General features: G+C 42.6%; 1 pseudogene and 1 gene segment (V, D, J or C); one reads left to right on the top strand and one right to left on the bottom strand.

Annotated features, from left to right (window-relative positions):
- Positions 1–4,736: 4,736 nt before the first annotated feature.
- Positions 4,737–8,298, top strand: LOC127576466 (uncharacterized; annotated as a pseudogene).
- A 6,829-nt stretch (positions 8,299–15,127) lies between these two features.
- Positions 15,128–15,678, bottom strand: LOC127576465 (T cell receptor alpha variable 1-1-like). The segment is given in 2 exon segments: positions 15,128–15,528; positions 15,624–15,678. Coding segments are annotated over 2 exon segments (456 nt in total).
- Between the last annotated feature and the right edge of the window lie 11,474 nt (positions 15,679–27,152).

The following is a 27,152-nucleotide window of genomic DNA, read 5'->3' as shown; positions in this document are numbered from 1 at the left end:
GTGATGAGAGATTCTAGGTCTGGAAGGTTATCTATGACTCCCCGCTTCTCTCCTTTCAGAGGGCGCTTGACCTGGGCTCTTGAATATCCGGTCCATTCTTTCCTTGTAACTTCAGTCTTAGTCACTGTTTACTATAACCTGTGTCCGTTAGCCCCAGGCCCTTTGACAGTTCATATTGCATTGGACAGCTTAACACCAGGCCTAGTCACAGTTGATACCACACCATGCCTCATAAAACCAATCTCAATGACTGTTCAAATTATATTGGTCCATTGAAAAGTCGACACATTCAGTCACTGTTTGACCATGGCCCTTAGAACACGCGATCAAGTCGCTATTCACTTTATATTGAGCCCTAGAACACCAGGCCCAGTCACTTTACGTATTAGACTGTGACTTAAAACACAAACCCAGTCATTGTTCATATTGCACTGGGCCCTATAACATCAGGCCCGTAAATCCTAATATTTATTTGGCCACTATAATGCAAAGCACAGGGTCAGTTCACATCACAATGAGTTGTACTATTCCAGACCCAGCCACACTTCATAATACTGGGCCTCGTAACACACAGTTATTGTTTGTACTGAACTGTGACCATTAATACAAGGTAAAGGCAATTGCTATTACTGCAGGCCCAGGAGCTGCTAATATTACACTGGTGTTTATAAGGCCTTGCCCAGCCACTGCACATGTTGCAGTGGGCCGTCCAACACAAAGCTCAGTCCCTGTTCATGTCACACTGGGCTCTGTGAAGCCAAGTCATGACACCGTTGATATTTCATTGGGCCTTACTCCGCCAGGTGCAATCACTGTTTATCACCCAGTGATTCTTGCTTTTCAGACATAGTTATTGTTCACATGACACTGGGTAATTATAATACGAGACCCAACCACTCACTGGATAAAACTGGGCCCTACAGGCCCTTTCACAATTCATATGAATCTTTTTTCCATAATACCAGACCCGCTCCCGGTTCATATTACATTGACACCTTCAATACCAGGGCCAGTCATTGTTTACATTACACTGCGCCTTTTAACAGAAGGCCAGGCCACTTCAAAATAAAGTGGGCAGAATACCACAAGGCACTGGAGCTGGACATATTTCACTGGGCTGAATTATTGCCGTACTGTTCCTTTTAAATCGTCCCATCTAACACTTGTCCCAGTCGATTCTCATATTAAATGGAGCCCTACAGCAAATATCACTGGTCACATTCAACTAAGCCAGGAAAATTAATGTGTTATGTTATTTGGTCGGAAAACACCACGTGCAGGCTACTTGCTTCCATAACATGTGGCCTAGTCACTGTCCATATTACATTTGGGCATGATAACACCACGCGTTGTCACAGTCTATCTCTCACTGTGGTTATTAGACCAGAACCAAACATGATTCATATTTGACTGGGTCCAAACGCACCAGGTAGCGTAAATGTACATATTGAAAGGCGCAGGTAAAGAGCATGCCCAGTCTCGATTAATGAAATTGTCCACTCAATATCAGACACAGTCACTGTTAATATCACACGAGGCCCGATACAACCAGGTCCATTCACTGCTTGTATTATTCTGGGTACCATGGGACCAGAACCAGTGACTCTTTATGTTGCATTGGGCCATTGTAACACAATACGTACAACATTCATTGTGAGGGAGCCTTGGGCAAGAGAGCACACTTTAATATGAACAGTGACTGGGTCTTGTGCAATTCCTGCCTTGGATGGGTTCCCACCAGAACCACTGTGAGGGAGATGGTCATTGCAGCCAGCCTAAGTCACTGTTGCACTGTCTTGTCTCTCCGGTTGATTATTGACAGATACACTGAACAATGGGTGGATATCTCGAAATAGTTTCTGGCGCAACAACCTTGGTTGGAAGACGAGATTTCCTCTGGTGAACAGCCAACGGCAGCTTATCGGTAATTTGGGATTGATGTAATGCTGTGTCAGCGTAAAATATCAGTAGAATGCTGAAAGAAGTTCATTTATTTCCCCTTTGGAAGAATTTTTTTAAGCATTTATTTTTTTCGAAAATGTGTCGGCAGGATGTTTACTCCGCTTAACATTTGTAAATAGCTCGTGTGTGTGCGTGCCTCGTGATAACGTTCAACTCAGGTTTTGTCCTGACGCTGGACTCATGGTTCCGGCAGCAGCTAACTCGACAGTGTATTATTATTCCGTCGCCTTGTAGCGATGAATGTCTGGCATGCAGTGCTGGATTTTTACAGTTGCTGTCAGCTATTTGAACGTGATGTCAGGTGTATTCTCTGGGTCAAAGAGGAGAGGCACTCCGTGCGTTGGAAAGATCCCCGCTGAGGGAATTCAAAGCTGTGGCGCTCAGGAAGCCGCTCGGTCCTAATGACCACTGGATCGGAGGCATTGTAAAATTTGACACGAAACATTGACTGCCCATTTCGCTCCATGAATACTGGCTGATCAGCCGATTTATTCCAGCGTTTGGTGCTTTGCTATATATTCCAGCATCTGCAGTCTCCTGTGTCTCCGCAATGTAAAAGTCACCTGGGTCGAGAAAACTAACTTGTAATTTCAGTAGTCTGAGAAAGCCCTCCGAATTAATGATGATGAATACAAACTGGAAACACAAGGTATCATCATGTTTATTGTCGCCTTCCGTTATTTTATTGTACACACTGTCCTTGAATCCCAATAACATTTATGAACGGCAAGCTCCATATACTCTTAATAACCATTCCTCGCTGTTATGAACAACATGGATTTCTTGCTCTCGTCCACGACGTGCTTCACGGTTTGTCTCGTTATTTCAATAAACGCTGGACTGTTTTCTTGATTAAGTTTATTTTGTATTAAGTTGACCTTTGTTGATTGAGTGATGTTTATTATTTATCATTTTATGTCAGTAATATATGTGAAAGAAGTCTGGTTCAATCCTGAAACTGAGAGAGAAATCATCAAAAGAGAATATTTGAGAATGAAAGCAAAGTCGAAGATCCAGGAAATCCAAAATAAATGCAGCAACTGCTGAGCTCTCTCACCAGTGGAAAGGAAAAAAAAAGAATTAACCACTGTCGACAATCTGTGTTGTTATGAATCCCATTGGTTTGCACATCGACGCCAATTTGAATATGGAAGGCATGGTGCCTATTCACCTGCCGTCGCCGGAACTGAATTTGTAGCGGTTAGGCGGCCCTCAGTCCGGGACTGTTTCCACAAAGGGCATAAAACCCCATTTTCCCAGATCGGTAATCGAAACCGTTCAGCCGCGGTGAAAGCGTCGTTTCCTGACCTTTAGATCATCACGGATACTGGGGAAAGAATTGACCAGATTTTCTGGTGAAATCTGTCGAACTAAATTTACACTGAGCAACCGACTTTCCGACCGAGGAAACCACGCCTCGCCTGGGCTTTTGCTGCCCTCTGGTGGAAGAACTGAGTGACACTTTTGTCCAATTCGTTGAAGAAATCATTGCCAGTTTTAAGATTTTGAGAAGTAAATTAGATTCTCGATGCATGTGCGAAGTCGACGATTTAGTTTGAGATGAGGGAGAGAAATTGAGATTGTTTAACAATTGTGTGAAGGAGATATTCTGTAATTTATTCCGGTACCGGCAATCCCTGGACACACAGGCCGAGTTCATGCCAAGGACGTAATGGTGCTCATTCATGTTCTGAGAAATACAATAAGAGTGGAGGGATATTGACAACGCGGAGAACCGTTGATTACGTCACAGGCGACAGGGGTTTGTGGTTGTTTAATATGTTGAAATAGGTTTTATATTTGCCCCAACTGCGATCCTTGTGATCAAAGGTTTCTATCAGGACACGTTATAAAACCAGGGGGAATCCGCAAAGATCAGTGGAATGCAGTCAAATTCATTCATGCACTTCCAATTATGTATAATCTTTAACCAACCAGTGATCTACTGCAGCAGGACTGACTGGATAGACTGACTGATCGAGTCGGCAGACGCATGGCAGATGAGATTTAATGTTGAGAAATGTTAGGTAATATATATCTTTAATAAATCAAATGGGAGACGGTTTAGACGAAATTATGCCGTTCAAAAGGATCATTGTTCAAAAGGGGCGTGGAGCTCTGACGTTGGGGATCATGCGTACCAACCATGGAACGTGTTAGGACAAGTTGAGAAATCAGTGCGGAAAGCATTCGACATGTTGTGCGAAACCAATCGAGTCGGAGAATATTAAAAGGGTGGGGGGGGCGGCGGAGAAGTCCTTCTGAGTTATCCAGGTTCACTGACCTGGCATAAACTGGGGTGCTTAGCCAAATGCTGGTCGTTAATTTTACAGCTAATTTCCTCATGCACTGTGTTTCAGCACGTGAACAATGTTCACAACTGCAGAACTTATTTTTCAATTACGAGACAAAAGTCGTTTCCGGGCGAGCCCTGTTCCCCAGCTCCAGTACGAACTGTTGAGCTCAGCTTAGTGATGTGAGTCAAAGGCAGCCGGATACCCACCTTCCAGTTGACTGTTGTGGGAGGGGCTCCCACCTCAGGCTCAGACAGCCACTGAAGTGCCAAGAAGTCTGAAGGGATGGCTCCTATTTCAAGCAGTCACACAGTTTTTACAGCCAGAGATCCAGGACCAGGTGGCACATCAAGAACATCGCTGGTTCAGTCACGTGGGCCTCATAAAATATTCAGATGAGATGATCAGTCTCCTAGAAAGCAGCTGACCTCAGTTTGCCGCACCCCATCGGAGAAGTTATCAGTTTCAGGCGACTCAGCGATGAAGCTCCTCTTCCTTGCCGCATTGTGTGTTCGGTTACCGAGTGAGTGGTCCAATTTCCTTCAGTGTTGGATGTTTGCCCTGTTGTTGCACGGCATCTGCCAGTCAGCTCAATCTACTTAAAGTGTCACACAGCAGGGAAATAAGCCCTTCAGCCCATTAGGTCTGTGCCAAGCATCAAGAACCAATTCACATGAATCATATCTTATTCTCCACACATTCGCATAAACACCCCGCAGTTTGTACCACTCACCGACACATGAGGGATAATTGACAACGCTCAATTAATCTGCCAAGCCACAAGGCTTTGGGATTTGGGAGGAAACCCGAATACCCGCGGCAAACCCAGCCGGTCACAGGAGTACGTGAAAACTCCACAGACATCATCCGAGGTCAGGATTGAATCCGGTCTCTACAGCTGTGAAGCAGAGGATTTACCAGCATTTTTAACGGTATCCTCTGTCCCTCAATTGGTATTTTGTGTTCAAGGCGTGACTTCATCCACAGCAACCTTGGTGAGCGGCTCCCCCTGTGTTTAATTTCCAGGCTCCTTCAGTCAGTCGGTTACCCAGAGCCCGACGGCGGTTACCAGAAAGGAGTGTCAGTCTGTCGCCATCAGCTGTCGATTCTATAGTGGATTTTGGAGCAAAGATCATTTCGAAGGTGGGAAATTCTTCAGGAAACCACAATTTGGAGCGCAACTCGAAAAGGTCCTCGGCGGAGGACGATTTATTTTGTCGATTAATAAAGAAGAAGAGATGTTTACGCTGGAAATTAGGGACTTGCGAATCGAAGACACGGGCACATATTTCTGCAGGGCGTCCTACAAGTATCGAGGAAGTTTTGAAACGCGGGACCGCAATATGTATCATAGCGAGATAGATGGGTCAGGCACCTTGTTGACTGTCACAACGGGTAAGTGACCTTGCATTAGCCGAGATTGAAGTTAGTTAAATTCAAGAACATTTGCAATGCATACCGTCTTCCGCGTCTCTCTGGGGAAAGTTGCAAACCTTTAATATTAACATTTAAACAGAAACACGCGAAAAGTCCATCAGTTGTAGTTTTCAGACATCTTCGTTTCCTGAGCAGATCTGTCTCCTAATTTCCTCTGCCTATTATAGGTTAAAATAAGAGGAAGCAGAATTGAGGACACGACACTCATATTCATGTATGTACCGTCGATCGGGACATTCGATAGAACTGCTGTAGATTGGACACGACTTGTTTGAGAACCAGACAGAAAAGCGGAACATTCGCTGACCTGCCGGGTGTCAATACATCTGTCTAATCACGGTCCCATTGAATAGGATGCTCCCCGAAATATCCAGTCACATTTAACTGCGGAATGCCGATGGAATTGAACAACGCAGAGAGATCAGAAACGAAACTATTATTGAGTAATATTGATATATATCTGCCTCTAAGGTGCGTGTAAATAGGTAATATCATTGCACGTCAACCACATTGAGATCACCGAACAAACTACAATGATTGAATAAAAATGATCACATGTAACAATCTCCTACATTGTGCACTGATCCGCAATCATGATGAAAAGGAAAGTATCTTAACTAAGGAACATTCAAAACCACATTTTTTTTCCTGCAGACACTGCTTCGTATTTAATCGTGTCCCAAAGTACGCCTCTTCAATCTCCTCCCACTTTTGATACAGTCACCTTAAGCTGCGAATATTCTGGTTTCTGTCGGTACGAGATTCATTGATACAGGCAATTCCCAGGACAGGCTCCAAAATTCCTATTCCAGACACGCACTTCAGGAGAGCAAGATAGGTAAATAGATAACTAGATATACAGACATACAGACAGACAGACAGACGCACAGACAGACAGACAGACAGACAGACAGACAGACAGGTGTCAATGCTATTCCGCCTGCCGTGGTTGAATATATAAAAGTTATGGACTCACACTTATTGCTCGGCTGTTCTCTTCCATAGATAGATAGATAGATAGATAGATAGATAGATAGATAGACAGACAGACAGACAGACAGACAGACAGACAGACAGACAGACAGACAGACAGACAGACAGACAGACAGACAGACAGACAGACAGACGCACATACAGATGTCAATGCCATTCCGTCTGCCGTGGTTGCAAATGCCATTTGGTTCCACAGAAGGCACAAAAAATCATTTTCCATTATTAGGAATCGAAACCGGGTGTGAAAATACATAATATCATCTGCACGTCAGCCACAGTTAATTTACTGGTTGTCTTGATCTTGGCAAGAAAATCAGCCGGTTAACGATTTCAAAATGCAACTAACGACTCAGCTGAGCATCACTGTGCACTGAGTTTCCGCACAGCTTCTTGTACAGACCACGGAGGGCGCTGTACAAGATGGGGAAGATGACAGATACACAGCGACAGGGATCAAAGAGAGAGTCGGATAAAGACCTCAGCGTGATGATTGTTGCAGAGCACAGGGATAGAGAGACCGTGAGAGAGAAAGAGATAAGGCGGGAGAGAGAGAGTAAGAGAGAGAGACAGGCAGAAACACAGAGAGAGACAAAGAAACAGAGAGAGAATTGGGACCTACGGACACACTGTGACATGAGGAAGGGAGAGTACGTACACATATTCCACACCAGTGCATTGCCCATTGCCAGAGCAGAAATGAGCAATTATTTAACTTACTCTGCTTGTTCCACTCTATCCTGGAGAAGCAGAGTGACTTAAAAATAATTAAATGCATTACAATGCAGATAACATTGTGACGTCGGAACGGTGGCAGGAAGTTTGTTTTCAGTCGCTTCCACAAACAGAAATGTTGCAAGAAGCAGTTAACACATTTCAAGATGTTATTTCAAAATTCAATGTTGCCGGCACGCTCCAGTTAATGGGCCTGCTCTTGGTCGTATCTATCCCTTGCACATCCATACCCCACTCCTGCACTGTCTCTATCTATTCTGAACTCTTGCAGATCTACAGTCTTAAATCTCCAATAGACCAGTTCGTTCAGCTGCTTTCGCTTTGTTCATTCGAATGACTTGCCAAACTGTCCATTGACCCCTGTCTCTCTTTCATCGCTCAGCATGCAGCTTGATTTAAAATAATGAACAACGGAATTCCTTACGGATATATTTTCTCTGATCAGCTGTCGGTTACAAGTAACAATTTTGCAGTCTTCTCTTTCATAAAACATGCAATACTTGAAATATGTTGATGATTCTCCGCTGTTATTGATACTTGACTACCGCAGTTGGAACATTCCCCGACTTATGTAAATTGAGCGTGCACAAAAACATTCAACATTTCAATTTAACGTGTTTCTGGCGAAACCCGCGAGAGAATTGTTGAAGGTTCAATGTAAAGGCAGATTGGGCTGTGTTAGCCAACGCCAGAACAAGAGCTGCAAATAAAATATTACATGGAAGTAAATGTTGATGATTAATATTTCTGTTCGACCCATCGTTAGCAGCAACCTCATTGAACACATTTAAACTTCAAGAATTTGTTTGAAAACTTGTTCTGCAGTTCCTTTGTCCTGCAGGTGCTCAGCTGGTGCATGTGCAAGGAGCGGTCGTCCTAAGGAGTCTGCTCACATGGGAGCGAACGCTCATTTGTTCAATATTCCATAATGGATGTCCGCGGGGAGGTGATGTCATTTTCTCTTGAATCTTGCAGTTTCAATATAAATATGCTGCTGTTTTACTTGAATCGGTGACTGTTGTGAGATTTATACTTCTTTACTGTGTCCGCTTTGACGGAGAAATGAGTTTGATGTGGCACGTATCCATTGAATATCTTTACTACCCAATTCTGGCAGTAATTGGGGTACCCGGTAGGTCACTGACCCATTGGCATGTGCCTGAAAGATGCCGGGTTCTGTGTTCGGAAACTGCAGTGTTGAAGATACAGCGAAAATAGTGCAGGAAAATCTCGGAATGCCAGGTTGCATCTGTGGGTTGTGAGGGTGGGAGGAGTGAAGTTGCTATTCAATGTAAGTTTATTGCATCTGATGCAGGCGTCGACTTGTATGGTAACTGCCGCTACCAGTGTACCGCGTACACTCATAACCCGGAATTATTGCAGCTTAAAGTGACGGTATCGACAGTCTGAAAGTTAATTTCAATTCCTCAATGGTATTCTGTAAAGTGAAAACCGATGCAAGTATTGTTTGAAAATACAGTGATTAACTCATTTTAACTTTGAATTTATTCCAGTAAGTCGTCGTGCCTGGATATGTTTCTTGTGAAGCAAAGGTGGTGATACCCACAGATTGTAGATGATGTTAAGGATATATTAATCGTTGCAAATGAACTGGACTTTGTTCCGCTCAGATTTACACTTTCTGAAATTATGCACAACACAAAACTTCGCAATGTTGTGACCTGAGAAGAGGAAGATGTGATTTTACAAAGGGGTATTATCAGGTTGGTCGGACTTGCAGGAGCGTAACAGTGACGTTCACTCAGGGAAATCTGAGGCCTGTATTTGGGTAGGGAGATTGAGAAGAAGAAAAAAGAGGATAAAAGATATTTGCAGAAAATGATTGAAGGAGCCAGGTACATGGGGGAACGTGAGCTAACATAAATGGCAGGAGAGGTTGATAGCGCTCTGACAGAAGCACACAGAGTTACTTTATTTGTCATTACAGCCACACAACTTAAAAAGCCATGAAGTACTGCTTATTCTTCTGGGGGAACTGCCTGGCCTAAACTGAAGTGTGGCGTGTTGCCGTTATGGTTGCCTCACTTCTTAGGAAAGACGTGAAGGCGTTAGAGAGGGCTGAAGCCTGTTTAGGAGAATGGTTTTGCTGCTGAGGTACGATTGTGTAAAGAAGCAGGGACTGTTTTCTTCAGAGACAAAGAAAATCGTAGGGAGTACAAACTCATTGGGACAGGTGTTGTTGGAGGGTTTCGGACAGAGTGGATAGGTGAAAGCTGCTCTCTTTTGCGGAGAGGTGGTAAACTGGAGATCCCAGAAATCATGTACAGGTTGTTCGTGAGAGTGAGGTCAGCAAATGCAGCTTTTTAACACCAAGTGTCTTGTGGATTTGGGACGCATTTCCTGCAGTTATGGTAGAGGCAAATTTCTTTGTGTCGTTTGTGAAGGAATTCCATAATTAGACGCAGTCGAAGAGTTGGCACCGCGACAGAGAAAGAGCCGTAGGTGTATCTAGAGAGCATTTTTGATGAAAAAGCTGCAGTGACCACGATCGGGCGAAAGATATCTTTGTGTTGTAACCGCACCATGATTCTATCACAGAGCGGGAGATGATCACGCCATGTTGGAACTAATTGGTAATTTTAACTGTAAATGGTAACTTTAATAATGCAGGCAGATACTAATCATTCAATGAGATACATATATGTCGACGGACTGTAGAATTTCGCACCGTGTCCTTTCCTTATTTTAGTTTCAATAAACTGCATGTATACCATCGCGCGATTTCGATCTGGTAAAACGAGGTATTCACCCCAGCCGCAAAATTAAATGTTGATACTTTATTTGTTTTGTTTTTCATTTGGACTAGTACTTTATTATATGGACCACAACAGTAGGGCGGGCAACCGTGTTGTCTCACTGTTGCACTTCAGTTGTTACTTGAGGTACCATAACTGTGAACGTGATTATGTGTAGAACAGCACAGGGACTCAATGGACAAAGCGGCATCTGAACTGTAAACTAGCATCCATTATTTCGGCGATTCTCCTCTCTGAGCTACAAATGTTAAATCTCATTTTAACTGGAGTCCTTTCAGAATCCCATTCCATGGCGCCATGTTTGGGAAGAGGTTCCCAATGTTGCACTCTCAACCGGATCTCATTAATTATTCACGATATAACTCCATACCTGAGCGACGTTTTAGTTCATCTTCTGAAATCAAATAGCTTTTATTGTAAAGAATATCCCAATTATACTGCCAGCGTAGAAAATCTGAAACTTACTCAGCTTCACTCTACACAATTGATCCCTGTCTGCTGAGCACTTCCGGTTTTCTCTTCTTTAATTGCACATTGACAGTATCCGAATTTCCTTCTGTTTCCAGCTGATTCAGTCCCACCCTTTATGGCATTAAACGTCCACAACATAATTGTTCCTTCATTTTTTTGTGATGATATACACACATTTGGCAATTGCTGAAGATTGAAAGTCGCCGTTTTGAACCCTTGCAGACCTGGGAACCGAATGCCGTTCAGAACGGCATCGCCGCTAAACACTGACTTCAACGTTCTCATGCATATTTTGTGATATTTTGAAGTCTACGGTTAACTGATTAATTCACTATTAGCTGATATATCAGGTGAACGGATTATCATTTAGCACAGGGTGAGAAACCGCGGCCAAACAAACAGAAAGCGCCACCCTTCGAACAAAGCGACTTCTGACGAAAGACACCGACCCTTGGTCCAACACGAAGTGTCTCCATCACTTATTTACTATTGCCTCTTTCTCTCTCCCCCAGTGAACCTGGTGGCGATTGTGATTCTGTACCGCGGAAATTGCGGTCTCTCCAAATGCATCACCCGTTACCTGGTGGCAATGGCAACGGCGGACCTCTCGGTGATTGTCTGCAATGTGATCTTGTACCGGGTTGCCGAACTTTATTGGTGGGGCTCTTTCATGTTGTACACTCCCGTTTGCAGGTTCATTCACTTCCTGTCTCCCGCCGCAATAGATTGTTCTGTTTGGTTCACGGTCGCTTTCAGCATTGATCGATTTTTGGCCATTTGCACTCAGAACCTGAAAAACAAATACTGCACCGAGAGAACCGCGCTCGTGGTTATAGTGACCGTGAGTACATTCTTCTGTTTAAAAAACATTCCTTGGGTTTTCGCGTACAATTATTATCGAAGGAATAATGAGGGAGAAATGTGGGGTTGCCGACTTAAACACCACTTTTATACCCTTCCCGAATGGATGGCATTCTCTTGGACTGAGCAGCTGTTAACCCCAGTGCTTTCATTCGCTTTGATTTTGCTGTTCAACGCGCTCGTCGTCAGACGCATTTTGGTGGCCAGTGGAGTCCGTAGGAGCTTCCGAGGTCTCAGCTGTGGAGAGAAAAGGAAGGACCCCGAAGTGGGGAACCGCAGACTGTCCATTGTTTTACTTCTTGCAATAAACATCAACTTTATACTTCTCTGGGCTACCACGGTCGCATATTTTGTTTTCTATCGAAGTGTGAACGGATTTTGGTCGAGAGGTTTGAGGAACACATTTGCAGCATTTGAACAATCTGGAGTTAAGCTTCAGCTGCTGAGTTCCTGTACAAACACGGTCATTTACTCTGTGACCCAGAGGAAGTTCAGAGAGGAGCTGGTCTACATACTCAAATATCCCTTTATCTTCATTAGAAAACCTGTGAAATAATGTAACTATGGTTTCAAATAACATCATGACAGAATTGCGTCCGATTGGACCACCTATAACATGCGTAGGAAAGAGGCTTTGTATAAAAATGGTTTAGTGCTGTCTTTTGGTTCCGACAAACAACGCCGAAATAACATTTAAATCCGGACTTATCTTCTGCTCAGGAGGACAGGTTGGCGTTCCAATGTACACTTTTAATTGTTGTGGAATAAAAAATTGACCCTAGACCTCCAGGCTACCTGAGTTATTTTCTGATTGCCCTGTGTGAAGGGCTGTCATCCGGAACCGGGTGTTCGTTTCCTCACAAAGACACTGAAATAACTCTACGTTCTTGTCCCCCCGATCTAGTCCCTTCCCACCTACATTCCTGACACGTCGTGTATTCTTCACCAATCAGATTTCCAGCATCCGAAGTATCTCTTGTTTCTCTACTTAGTTTCATCTTGGCTGGACTCAAACGTTTTGCACAGTTAAGTTCTCTGTTAGCTGTTTCTCACTCCTTGTCCTGACCCAACCTCGTGGACGCCAGGGACAACAAAGCTCACCAGTGCCTATAATTCCTCAGGAGACTAAGTAAATTTGGCATGTCCCCTTTCACACTCAATAACTTTTATCAATGTACCATAGAAAGCATCAAGTCTGGACGTATTACTGCTTGATATGGCAATTGCTCTCCCGGGACAGCACGAAACTGCAGAAAGTTGTGAACACCGTTCAGCACATTACGGCAACGACTCTCCCCTCCATGGACTCTGCAATACTTCTCGCTGCGTCGAAAAAGCAGTCAGCATAATGAAAGATCTCACTCAATCTGGTAATTCACTTTTCTACCCTCTCCCATCGGGCAGAAGATACAAAAGGCTGAAATAACGTGCCAACAGTACTGCCGTTCTTGCTCGACATCACAGAGATTTATTACCCTTCAGCTTGTCCACCCAGTGTCTCGGGGAAGCTCCGAGATATTTAGTGAAGACATTCAGTAAGGGCGGGAAGGAGTGGTCTCCAGATATCCCTCCCCGCTCTCTGGGGACAAGGATGCGGATCAGAAACTAATTCCTCTGACAGTCTCCGGGGCCCTTGCCTCAAATTGCCACGTATCACTGCCTCTGAACCCTATATAGTGACATGTGCACCGTCAGTCAGTTGAAGATCCAGCGTAGGCTGCTTACATACTCTCAACAGATAGAATATGGGCCCAAGCTTTTATCTGATAACAGGACGTGAATCAAAATCTGCAGGTAACTTGGAGGGAATACAGATTTCACGTTGAATAATTAGTATATAAGAACATAAGAACATATGAAACATAAACAGACTGAACACATTTCCTTTTATGCCCCCTCGACCATTAAATTAGTTACTGGCTGAGCTTTCAGTTTGGTGTTTTATTGCGACACGAACCTCAGACCCATTGATTTCGGAAACATCTCGACATCTATTGATTTCGGTCTTGAACGTCATAGCCCAGTTGGGTGGCGAATTGCAAACAATCACCAAACACTCGATGATGGATTTACCCTTCATCGCAGTCCTTAATATCCAGTCATATATTATCAAGCCGTGTCTCCGGGTTTCAGATAATTGCTCCAGGTTGAAAGAGTACTATATTTTGTTGTTCTCAGTGATAACTGTTGTATTTTTTTTAATCAAAAGACAAACTATTCATCCAGGAACCAATCTGGTGAACTTTCGGTTTTCTTCTTCCTGAACTAAGGGGACCAGACGTACAAAATAATCTTGATGTGGTGTTGTCAGCGATTTATCTAAGATGACTTGTTTTCAAATGCTTATGCAATAAATGAAAATAGATCGTTTGTCCAATGAATTCGGCCCCATTGGCTGCCTCTGCCATTTTATGAAATTCCGTCCCCCAGAGGGCTGTGTGTGGCTCTGATTGTACGTCAGTGTGTTTTTTGTAGGAGGCCTGGATATGCACACCAGAAACACATTGACGGATTCCTCTCTTCCCTCCACCAGCAAATCCCCACCACAAGTGCAACATCTCAATTTGATAAAAGGTCATGGACTTGAATCAAGGTCTGTTCTTGATCAGAGGTCCGCCATGTATATCATTTGGCTTTCAAGTTTAATTTCCGTCTGTACCCTTTTTAGAAACGAAGAGATATTCGCGGACCACACCCCCAGTCCTTCGCCATGATTCCTTCAACAAAGGAGTTGTAGGCGGATTGGCTACGATGAGAAATAACGAGAGTAGCCCAGGGACAAAGGAGCTGTGAGCTCATTGGGAGAACTAGAGGACCAGTCAGCTGATTAGTCACCACTTGCTTAGCCCCATTCAGTAGTGGGGCCGCATGTCACTCAAAATCCAGCCGAACTCAGTTCTGCTGAAACCCGCCATTAACTTTATGCGAACATGCACTGTCTATATTTTCTATTCACAGCTGCGGCTCTCTTAACCGGTGAGTACACCAGCTGCACATAACTGCAGAGAACAATTGTATGACATATTATATTTAAGTGGTGAAGTTACTGATCCTCGGAATAGCCATATCCTGGGGGACGATTCTGGGTACAGGCACTCTGACATGACACGAATTGATTTTATCGTTCTCTAGACACTTGCAGGACCTTGTCTGAGAGACACCGTTTCAGAGTCATCGGCTGCAGCCACAGCGAGAGAAGGGGACGTCGTTCAGTTACTCTGCAATTATACAGCGACAGTAACTCTGGTCGTTATCTGTACTGTTACCATCAATAAGCCGGCGGAGCCCTGGATTTTCTGCTCTGGAAAGATCAGTACAGCGAGAAGAAGAGGAGCAGTGCAGGGGACCGATTCTAAGTCAACATCGATGGTTTGAGCCGAACCCGTGAAAATGGACCAACGGGAATACATAAAACGACCGCGGGTTATGTAGCAGTGTCTCCTCCACTTACATATCTGCAGCACCAGGCAGAGGGGAAAGATGTTCAGTTTCACCGAGCAAAACACTCCTGGGAATTACTGTGTTCAAGATAAAACGGTGGACTGTTCGCATCAGAGCCCTGACTGTGTCGAAAACCCAACTTGGAGACTCGGTGCTGTATTACTGCGGCCTGAACCCCGCAACGACGCAGAGCAGGGCTGAGCCTTTACAAAAACTCTCTGCGTAGGGAGAGGTTTTTGTGCAGGGACCGTCACGGTCCCTAACAATGTGAGGCTGTGTCGCGCAGTAATATAGCGCGGTGTCCGCGCTCTCGGGGCTGTCGATTATAAACTGGCCCCGTTTGTCCGCAGGGGATAAATCCAATTTAAAGCGACCTTTGTTCTCTATCCCAGCTACTGCTCCCTTTAATATCCATTCCAGGCCCTTCCCGGATTTCTGTCTGTACCAGTAAGTGTAGACAACGCCGGCTGTGTCATAGGTGCAGTTCATCCGTACGGATTCTCCGCTGCGGCTGGTAATTGCAGGTGGAGACTGCAGTACTCGTCCCGAGATACATCGACCTGAAAACAAAACACAAAATAAAGTCCCGTGAAATTGGACCAACGGGAAGAAATAAAACGACCTCTGATTATTTAGCAGCACAGAGTATACTTACATATCAGCAGCGCCAGGCAGAGGGGAAAGATGTTCAGCTTCACCGAGCAAAACATCCTGGAAATTATTGTGTTCAGTAGAAAACGGTGGACCGCTCGCATCAGAGGAAACTTAATGAGTGAAGGAGTTGGACAGACGGATGCTGAACGGAAGCGATGCGCTCACGTGGAGTTCACAGCTGCGGTGGCATTTGTCAAAACATTACTACCATCTATTTACACTCCAGCAAACGTCAACTTCAGAATGTTGACTTGAAAGGATATATTTATTTGATGCCGGTTGAATGGAATGGGCATCTTTTCCTGTTGCGGCGTGCGGGGTGAGGATTGGCGGGAAGAAGTCTATTTCTCGAAGCAGAGATCAAAGTTCCCTCGCGATAGTCGGACGGAAGATAGTGAGAAATCTTGGAGGCATCTTACACCGCTCAGCCTCATGCGGAGTTACGAAAGAGCAAAACGGCCGAGACAAAGTAAAGAGTAGTCTGTGGAGAAATTGTCCCATTTCTTTGTACAGAGGACTGGTTTCGAAGTGAAGGGATGAGGAATGAAGCAAATATATAGATCTTTGTACGCATGTTCACTGAGCAGCGTTTTCCGACTGACACCCACACTATGTCGTCCTTCCTGATCTACCTATGAGACTTCCCTTTGGTAAGTTTGGTTGCAGTCACTGCATGATGATAGAACGTGCTTCAATCACTATATCTTGAAGTGCATTATCGATTCTAATGTCTTTGAAATAAAATTGCTCTCTGCTGTCTGTTTTCTCAGGCTTTGAAAATCTTAGTTATCGGGATACTGGCTGTGGATATTCACCGTCCCCAATCTCATACGCATTAACTATTTACCTGATATTCTTCTAAATCTTTGCTGTCAGGGCCGCGAAGGCGCTTCTCACGGTTTCATAACAGAGATGAAGCCCCTCACAACTGCTATCGTTGTGCAGAAACCATCCAGTGCAACCACAGGCCCTGTCATTATTTAAAATAAAACTTCCTGTATTCACTATCAGCATAACAAAGTTGGCGTCCAACCAGGAAGTTACAAAATATCAGTATTACTTTCTCTCCCAAACGCAAGAAGCAAATTAACGGGTGGAATCAGCTTCAGTGTCGACTTTTCTGAGAACGTTTCTGACGCACCAGTTTTGAAGTACCATTCATGAGTTCGGGCTGACAACAATTTCGAATGCATTTTCCATAATAGACCAATAGAATGCGTCAAAAGTATTCACTGAATTTAGAAAACCACGAGGTCAAAATGCATCAGCAGTCCGATTCCCTGCCAAGTGATGTCATGCTGGACCATCTTGTGGAAATCTGTCTTTAACAGACGAAAGAATAGTTATTTCTGATATACCTTCTCCAGATGCCCCCCCCTCCCCCACCATGCATGAGTTTCATCTGTACGTATTGCGTAGACTGTTGGCATGCATTTTGTACGGTAACCGACTGATTTCGTTAAATAAAACTTGTCAGTAGTTTGAGATAACTAGCTGCTGAATCGCGGTTAGGGATTCAAAGTATCTCTGTGGTGGTGGCGGATTAGATATTTTTATCTGAATTAATTTTGGTTAAAGTTGTACTCAGGCGAACAACTTACTTAGATTCCTCTCCATTTTATAAGTTTTTCTGTTCCGTTGGGAGAGTTTGCCCTCTGACCATCTCTCGAGAGATTGCAATGGTTGAGTTTTTCTTCAGGTCCACTACATTTCTGCAGCAGTGTGAGGTTCGTGGCACCGAAGTGCACAGCGGACTCGGAGATCACGAACTCACGGAACGTTAGTTTGATACTTTTGATCGATATCTCGATATTTCGAGCACAGTCATTAATCATATCTGAATTGAATTACTGGCAGACAGTGAAAACCACCAAGTTGCATCAGGCACTTGATAATTCCCGGTTCATCGCTGCACTGCAAGAATGCAGTTTTCCAAGAAATAATAATTTTAATTGGATCGGTTCCAGTGGCGATTTTGTGTGTTGGCGGTTTGTATTTAGCGAAGGCGACACTGAATTGTATGTAACATTGCTGGGTAGAAAAATAAAAACAGAGACATAAGAAATTGCAGGTGCTGAGATCTGGAGCAATAAAGATCTGGTCTAGAAGTTCAGCGGGTTGAGAAGGTTCTGCAGGGAAAAAGAATTGTCGACTTTACAAGGCTAATTCCTTCATCAGGACATGGAGAGTCTCACTCCGAGACGTCAACAATTCATTTTCCCGTCGCTGTTGTTGCTCGACCCATTGAGTTCCTCCAGCAGTTCGTTATTTGCTTGCGGGAAGAAAATAAGATCCATTCTACCAGATGGCAGCAGAGCTTCAGTCAGCGCTGACCTGAAACTCCTATTCTTAGTATTGGTTTTTGTTTATTATTGTCACTTGTACCGAGGTAGAGTGAAAAGATTGTCTTACAAACCGATCGTGAATGTCAATTCATTACACAGTGCAGTTACATTGAGTCAGTACAAAGTGCATTGATGTAGTACAGGTAAAAACAATAACCGTACAGAGTACAGTGTCACATCTACAGAGTGAGTGCAGTGCGATAAGGTGCGAGGTCACAACAAAGTAGATCGTGAGGTGATAGTCCATCTCATTGTAAAAGGGAACTGTTCAACAGTCTCATCACAATGGGGTAGAAGCTGTCCTTATGTCTGGTGGTACGTGCCTTCAGACTCCTGTATCTTCTACCCGATGGAAGATGAAAGAAGAGAGAATGTCCCGGGTGGGTGGGGTCTTTCATTATTCTGGCTGCTTCACCAAGATAGCGAGAGGTAAAGAGAGAGTCCAAGGAAGGGAGGCTGGTGTCCCTAATGCTCAGGGCTGTGTCAACAACTCTCTGCAGTTTCTTACACTCCTGGGTTCTTGTTTGGTTTTCAGCAGATGCATCCTGATATGCTTAATGTTCCCAATAAATTTCTGTTTAATCTTTTTCGGTCAGCTAGTCCAAAGCCGACTCTCAGGTGATTTAGAGATCGTCCCTTTCCCTGGTCGACGGAGGACAAAACGCCCATTTGACGAATGTGTTTCTGATCAAATTAATCATTTTGTCCGGATATCAAGTTGTATCTCAGGTCTCTGAGGACAACTATTCATTTCTTCTTTTTTTAGACTTTTTACTTTAATCAACGAACGTACTGTCTGAATTTCCAGAGATAAGCCCACGCCAACATCTGGGAACGGGAAGTAGACCACTATAACGGAATCGTAACGACGCCAACTTTCCAATTGTCTTCGACCGGAAGTGACGTTACACTGTTGAAGGCGGCTGTATACTCTCCCTCTGATTCATGATCGACAAGTCTCTGAGACACAGAAAACTCTGGCTATTAGGAGCAATAACAATGCGACTCCCTACATTCGCTACTCTGTGGGTGACATTCACCATCGGTAAGAAGACAAACGTTTGTAAATTTCCACTGAAGTGTTGTGGTATATTTAACAGGCCAGGTCCCCAATCTTTGAGTCTCAGGGAAAATACATCTAACGCAAATCTTAAACTGGCGAGATTATAAATGTCAGGAAAGATTGATCGGGATGATCTACTTACCTTAGAAGAAGGAGACCAAAGAGATATTCCAAATGTTGAGGATGGAATAGTCACCAAGAGGAAGATATTCACATCAGGTGGGCAGAAGTATTGGATCAGTGTTCGCTGACAAATTCGATGAAACATTAGGAAGAATGTCCTCCATCTCAATATGATGAAAACGAGGAACACGGTATCAGATAGAGTTGTGGAGCCTTATTATACGTGTTTAAAACACATGTTTTATGTGTTAGAGAGCAGAGAATGAATGTCCCACTTTATTTCCCCATATTCCAGGTCTGACCGATGCAGATACCGTGAGTCAGCGGGAGCCGTCTCTCGCGCGGACAGAGGGGCAAGCCGTCACTTTAACCTGCACCTACACCACTGCTGCTTATTATGTGTTCTGGTACCGTCAATACCCAGAAGGACGGCCCGAGTTTGCCGTCCGGAGAAAGACAGACGGCGGTAATGAACTTCAGGCGGATTTCGCTAAAGGCCGGTTTGCTGATGTAGTCCAACGGTCAGAGAGAGAGTATCGGTTGATCATCCCGGCCGTACGTTTGTCTGACACGGCGATGTATTATTGTGCCGAGTCTCACAGTGAACGAAACGTTCAAAGTCCTCATACAATTACTGCCGCGGGTTTCTGGGGCACAGGTGCCATCTGTTGCGGCCTGTTTCTAACAACGGCTCAGACAATGACACGGAAGCCCAAACACTCAGCGTTATAGGAACTACTCAGGAGAATGCAGTGAATAGCTTGAATATGCAGGTACTAGTGTCACGCAAAGACTGTTAATATCTGAGGATAATTATTCTCCATTAGTTGGAAAATCATAATGATTTCAACATCTGCATTTTCTGCCCCAAATTTGGCTTCACCTTATGTAATGTTCTCTTGTATAACATCATCAATATTGCATCTGGTGTTGTGGGAATCAGGACAATTTGAACAGTGACAGTTTCTATGGCAATGTTTCCCATAGTAGCATGAAACAAGTTTGGACATTGTCTCATTGGAATGACATTATTTTAGCAGCTACCTGTATCAAATTAGTGTGCAGTGTTAAATGACAAGTGAATGGGCCTGGTGATGATGGACGAGCAGAATTAGTGCAGTGACTGAGTCCAGTTTCAGAGCAGTTACTGTGATCCGGGCAGAGTGTGGGCCTCGTTTAGTCGGGGCCGGTGTTATTTTCGCAGTGACTAACGCAGCAAGTCTAAACAGAAGCAAAACAGCAGGAACAGTGATTGTGCCTGTTGTAAAATTGAGGGTGCAGTGCAGAGCATCAACATCGCCCGGCGTAGTTTGGGAGAGAGTACAATAACTTCGGCAGTAGGACTTGGTGTAATATGGTTCAATATGGAACGTGTTCATCAAGGAAAATACTGCAGATGTTTGATATCTGAAATATAACAGAAAATAAACGGAATAACGATAAGTTGAGGCATCATCTGTAGAGAGATAGGCAGTTAAGACGTCAAACCATTTATTTTTCAGCACAACAGTGAATTCTCCTGGTGTAATGAGTGCAGATGTAATATGTACAGTGACTGACCAAAGTGTGATGCGGTCTAGTGAAACAGAAGCAAGTAAAACACGTTGTGCAATTTACAGAGTGATTGAGCTGAATGTACAAATATTTTTTTATGAATAAACAGCCATAACGTCAGTAGAAAGTAAGTGGATATTCTGTTTAGTATATTTAGTCTTCCAGTTAAAACGAAGCAGTTCCCCGTCAATTGGTGTTAGCCTTGAAGTGAATAATTATCCACGATTTAGAAAGGATTATTTAAGTTTCTACTGAGAATAATGTTCTTCCTTTGTTCTTTTTATGAATCAAAATCCAACGATTTGACGGAACATGCAGACAAGAAGACAAAATTACCTCAGAGCTTTTGTTCACGTCATAAAACTTTCTCCTTCAGGTGAATCCTGAATAGAATCTTAAGACATTCACATGACATGGAAAAAGAAGAAAAAATCTCCCCTGTGAGTAGGTCTAAAATGGCGTCCATGAGCAGGAAGGTTTGCGAGCATTTTCTGATTTTCACATCCTAATCTGCCTCTTCGTTTCAGAAAAACGCATTGAGTGCAATTGAACACATTCCGCGTTCTCTCCCGAAAGCTCCTCCAAAGCAACTGAAACCTGAACTGTCAGGCTGCTTTCTTTCTCTTTGTATTCAACTGATATCCCCTACATCGATGTTCTGGTTCTGCCCCTCCGATTGGCCACTGCAAAGAAGTAACCAATGAACCATACGAATGAGATACTGACGGAGAGGCACAGTGAAATCGGTAACATCAGTCCTGGATAGAAGAAATTTGCTGTAAAAACCTGGGATGCACTGAAAGTATCGCACTCGTTCGGAACGGTATTGTTCTGCGAGCAGATTGTGACACTTCATCATGTTCTGTTGTAAGCTATATACTCATCGCATCCTGGAGTTCGTGTAATAAAATTTAAACGCGGCTCGCAAAAAGTCCAGAATGTAGAAACACAGCACACAAGAGAAATTTCGAGTCCAAGGACTGGCTCATTCCCATGCGGCTGTTTCCTCCGGAACAGAATGACAGATTTTTCTAAATCGGATTGTTGCAAAAAGAAGTCACAAGTGCACCCCGTCCTTCTGCTCACACCTGCCCTCTTCCACATTTACGATAAAAATAAGCACGGAATCAATCCAATATCAGGGCCAAAAAATTGGCAACGGATACAATTTCAGAATGCATTTATTTATGAATCTCTTCGCACAGGAGGACGTGTACATCTGGAATAAATTACAATCTTGTTTTCCGAAAAGACATACCTGACAGGCCTTCCTTCTGTGTTGCTTTTGGGCTGAAGATTGGGCTGTCAAATCCTAGCCAGTCCCACTACTCGATATCTTCTCCAGCCTCGCAAATACTCCAATTACTGATATGTATCCAACTCCATTTTGGTAATTACCACTCTTCCACAGGAGTTAACGTAATAGCTCCACCGAACAAATTCGTCCTATTTTCTCTATCAATAGTATATACTGGGTCAATGATTATTGAACTTACTTTCTTGTATCTCGTTTTCCCGTCTTAATAATCTCCGCTGGAATCTCATTCCCTCACCCCTATTGTATTGTTAGTTACAATTTGATGTCTTTGTTCATTCATCTACTTTGTTGTCATACAGAAAAGTTCATACACACCGAAATAATAACGTAGACTATTTGAAATTGCGTAATCTGCGATCGCTGGATCAATTGTTTAAGTCAGGGATTTCATCCCAGCCTTCAATTAACTTGTAATAAACGGAAGACTGACTAGTTGTTATTTAATCTCTTCTTCTCTTTTACAGCCAACTTGGTGACGATTATGATTTTGTTGAAAGGAAGATGCGCCTCTCCAAATGTATCACTCTATACCTGATGCCCTTGGCGGAAGCGGATTTCTTGGTTATCCTCACCGCTGTAATATTAAGACAGTTTCGTGCTATTCATTTCCCTGTTAGCTTGCTCTCCACCACTCAGTCTGTACTCCTGGCGTTTCCCTCAAATGGGCTTTCAAAGTCATGTCTGTTTGGTTCACCGCCGTTTTCATCGCCATTTGCTGCGAGCAGCTTAAACTTAGACATTGCACCGACGATGCCGTTAGAGGGTCGGTATACTTGATAGGCTATTTGAATAACGTACCCCTTTACTTAGTATTTAATCCTTTGTATGTCTCAGAAAATGTATCTGCATCATTAGAGAATACTATTATACTTCAGCACTGTGGAAGGTTTATGAGTCTTAACTACAACGTGATTCCATGCCTCCTGTTCACGTTAATTTTGCTGCTCAAAGTTCTGACGGTCAGACATATTCGAACGGCAAGTAGAGTCCGCAGGATTCCTGGTGGATACTACGCTGATGATTTACAGTTTTTCATTTCTAATGTTGAGACCTCGTTACCTTCTATGCTTTCCCTACTTTCCCGTTTTAGCTAACTTAGGATATAAACTGAATTTACACAAGTGAACTTTACCCTTTGAACAATGTGATGTTATTCGATATTAACTTCCCTTTTAAAATTGTAAGAAATAATTTGACCTATTTGGGTGTAACAATTACTAAAATTATAAATATTTATTTAAAGAAAACTTCCTTACTTCATTGAATTATGTGAAAAGTGTCTTATTAAGTTGGTCACCCCTCTCTATATTGTTGATTGGCCACATTAATTCTATCAAAATGAATATTTTACCAAAATTTATATATCTATTTCAGGCCTTACTTGTTTTTATTCCTAAGTCTTTTTTTTTTATTCTCTTGATTCCATTATATCATCCTATATATGGAAAAGTAAACATCCTCGATTAAGTAAAGTTCACCTTCAGAAAGTTAAAAATAATGGAGGCTTTGCCTTACCCAACATTAGGTTTTATTACTGGGCAGTAAATGTACGAAATCTTTCGTTTGTGATACATTATATTAATCATGAGGCTTGTCCGGTATGTGTTTCTTTGGAAGCTAATCCTGTTAAAAAAAACATGTATTATCTTTTTGCTTGGCACTTCACTCCCTTTATCATTAAATAATTTAGCTGATAATTTGGTAGTTAAACATGCTTTGCGGATTTGGTTACAATTTCGAAAATCTCATGGTCTATCGAGATTTTCTTTGTCTAGTCCCATTTTTGCTAATTTCTTTGTTAAACCTTCGATGACTGACGTAGTTTTTAAAGAATGGTATAGATTGGGTATTACTTGTTTTCAGGATCTTTTTGTTGGGGGAAATTTCGCAACGTTTGATCAATTATCAATTTAATGTCATTTAATATAATTTACGAAAAACAACACTTTTTTCGATATTTACAAATCAGATACTTTCTCCGATCTACATATGTAGTCCTGTTAAGAACTTACTAGATGCAATTTTTAATTTGAAGCCTTTTTTCTGATGGTTCAATATCTAATATTTATGGTAAGTTATCAGGAACGTGTAAGATACCTTTAGACAAAATTAAAAATGCTTGGGAACATGATTTGCAGATTTCAATCTCTGAGGAAACTTGGAATGAAATTTTTAAATTGGGTAATACTTTTTCATTACGTGCGCGCCACTCCCTCCTTCAATGTAAAGTGGTCCATGGAGCTCGCTTGTCTAAAGACAAGTTATCGCGTTTTTATTCGGATATTCCTCCTTATGGTGATAATGGAGAGGCTTCGTTAATTCACATGTTTTGGTCATGTCCGAGTCTTAAATAAATACTGGATAGAAGTATTTAAAACTTTCTCTGTGCTTTTTAAAATAAAATTTAAGCCAAATCCTTTAACTGCATTATTTGGGATTGTTGAAGAAAAATATATAATTTTTGGAGTCTTCCAACTTGCACATATTAGCCTTTATTTATCTTATATCCAGGAGGGCTGTGTTGCTTAAAAGGAAGTAAGATACTCCCCCTACTCATGTTCAATGGCTACCGGATGTTATGTCATATATAAATTTACAGAAGATCCGTTGTTCAATATTTGGATCTAATCTGGACTTTCAAATATTGTGGGGACATTTTGACGTTTTTTGAACTACTTTCAAAACCATTGATTTGGTGCTTAACGTACAGATATTGGCTAATACTATTTTGTCTTCAGGGCTTTTTCTGTCTTTTTTACCAAACAGCTTCGGTCTTGGTAGTGGGTTTAGATTTTTGTTATAATAAATTTATTCCAATTTATTAATATTAATTAGTTATCATTTCTGTTTATCAATATGAGGTATTGTGATTTAAAGTGTGATTCAATACAATGTATTTTCTAACATTTTGTATTTTCTTTCGTTTCATGTACTTTGTACTTTCTATCTGGAATTAATAAAAATATTGTAAAAGAAAAAGGAAGAAAACGTACTTGGTTTGCAATTCAACCTTTCTGGAAATGAAGTTATTTGAAACGATTTAGTCGTCTGAGCAGTTATGAATGTCACGCACAATACAATGTCGGCAAGGAGTCGCATTTCGACTGAAGCTGATCGGAAATCCCTCTCTCACTCAGTTGTTGGTGTGTGCTTATTTCCGAGCATTCACATAATAAGGATGCACCATGATGAGTAAAGGGGACCATTGTAATAAAGAAATCAACATAACCTTCAAACGACCAGAATTTTTTTTTGGATAACCAAGGAGGATGACCGCTAGTTGACTCGATGGTTTTCTTGATCTCCAGTTGGCAAGGGAGATCTCTGTTCAGTAGTTGCTGTCGTTGACTATTGTTATCACAAGATCAGTCCGGTTAAACAGAGCAAGTGAAATTGAATTCAATTGACTTGTGAGACAGCTTAATATACAAATAACTAGATCAATGTGTTTCACCAGCGTGAACAATCCTGGAGAAAATCCTTTGGCGGCCCGTTGAGTACAGATCACGGACAATTGCAATGAGATATATAATGCCCATGAGATTGTTCACAACAAATCTCAACGGACAGAAATGTCAGTGTCCCGAGCACTGAGACTTTTGACACATGACAAAATAAAAAACAGAGAGCACATCTATTTCAAAGTGGTTAACGATCGATAACGCATTTCTAGATATAGCGTGTTACGGACTCGGTGAATGTCCCTTTAAGAGAGAGTTAGTTGTGTGTGTGTGTGTGTGTGTGTGTGTGTGTGTGTGTGTGTGTGTGTGTGTGTGTGTGTGTGTGTGTGTGTGTGTGTGTATGTGTGTGTGTGTGCGGGGGGAGTGGGTGGGTGTGGTGTGCTTACGTCAACAAAAGATAAAGGACTTAATGACTTTGTTGAAGAGGTCAGTCGAAGTCAGTCAGAGGAGAGAGATAGAGAGAAAGGAGAGAGAGAGAGAGACACCAGCCTGCTAGTTTCTCTATCGATGGATGAGAAACAATAACTGTGTCTGTTGCTACAATCCACGTATGGAAATTGGAGTTCACTTTGTTGCTGACTTGTCGAAGGAAACAGTCATTTGTGTGGACGGCCACGATTCGGATGCTTTTCGGGGTGAGGAAGTCACTACCGAGTAAACACTGAGGTTTTGTTTGTGTTCCATCGTGGGACATTTGGATTTCGTAATTATTCTCTATATGTTCTCTAAATCTACGTTTTATCTTCAGACAACGGTGGTTGTTGAAGAAGCCTTTGCTCATGTTTCACCTCATGGCTTGCGGAACTGAACTTAAGAACCATTCCTGGACCTGGAGTTTGCGACTTTGCCACACACACACGAAGAGTTTAGTTTTGGGGTTAATGTTCAAGGTTTATCATTTTTACTTTTAACGTACTAACATTTTTACTTTTATTTTTCCTATTATCATAAGTAGTTATTAATAAAGTAGTTTTTAACACTGAATCATACTCAGTGTGTTTCTTTTGTTGCTGGTTCGTGACAAGCCGAATAGGCACACTCGGTAATAATGCTGTGAAAATGAGCAGTGTTCCGAATGTAAAGTCTCATGAGGAAGAACGATGTGGTCTGTATATCGGTCGGCAGACGCTGCTCAATGAACATGCGTACATAGATCCACATATTCCCTGTATTTCCTGGTCACTTCCTTTCGAACCGAGTTGATTGCAGAAGGAACAGGAGCTGTTTGTAAACCCATTTCTCTTCACCAAATCTCAGCTATGTTCTTACCCGCAGCTCCAGGCGATGTTGAGCGTTGCCACACCCCCACGCATATCCCGTGGTTGCCGGACCAATTGTGACTCTGGTTCAGAGCTTAAGTTTCTCCCTAATCATTTTGATTCATTGCATCGATTGCTTACTCTGATCCCAGGTTGCCCTTGGTCTGTTGAGCAGGGCCTTGTGGCAAGGATTGGTCTTTATGTTCTGACGGTGTAAGACACTCAGCGTCTCTGACCAATTAGGTGTTTACACCACACAGTGACGTTGTCCATTGCAAACAGCCCAGAAACCAGAGTTATCATAATTACCATTTAGAGTAGGACAATTTCTCCTTACAACTTTTTGTGTTGTGGTGTTCCCTGTTTACAATGCTGACATTTTCTTTTAATAAAAACAATCAGCTGAA

The sequence above is a fragment of the Pristis pectinata genome, chromosome 12 (genome assembly GCF_009764475.1).
Source record: "Pristis pectinata isolate sPriPec2 chromosome 12, sPriPec2.1.pri, whole genome shotgun sequence".
Taxonomy (NCBI): domain Eukaryota; kingdom Metazoa; phylum Chordata; class Chondrichthyes; order Rhinopristiformes; family Pristidae; genus Pristis; species Pristis pectinata.
The sequence above is the reverse complement of the archived record's forward strand: the minus strand, read 5'-3'. Positions and strand labels throughout refer to the sequence as shown.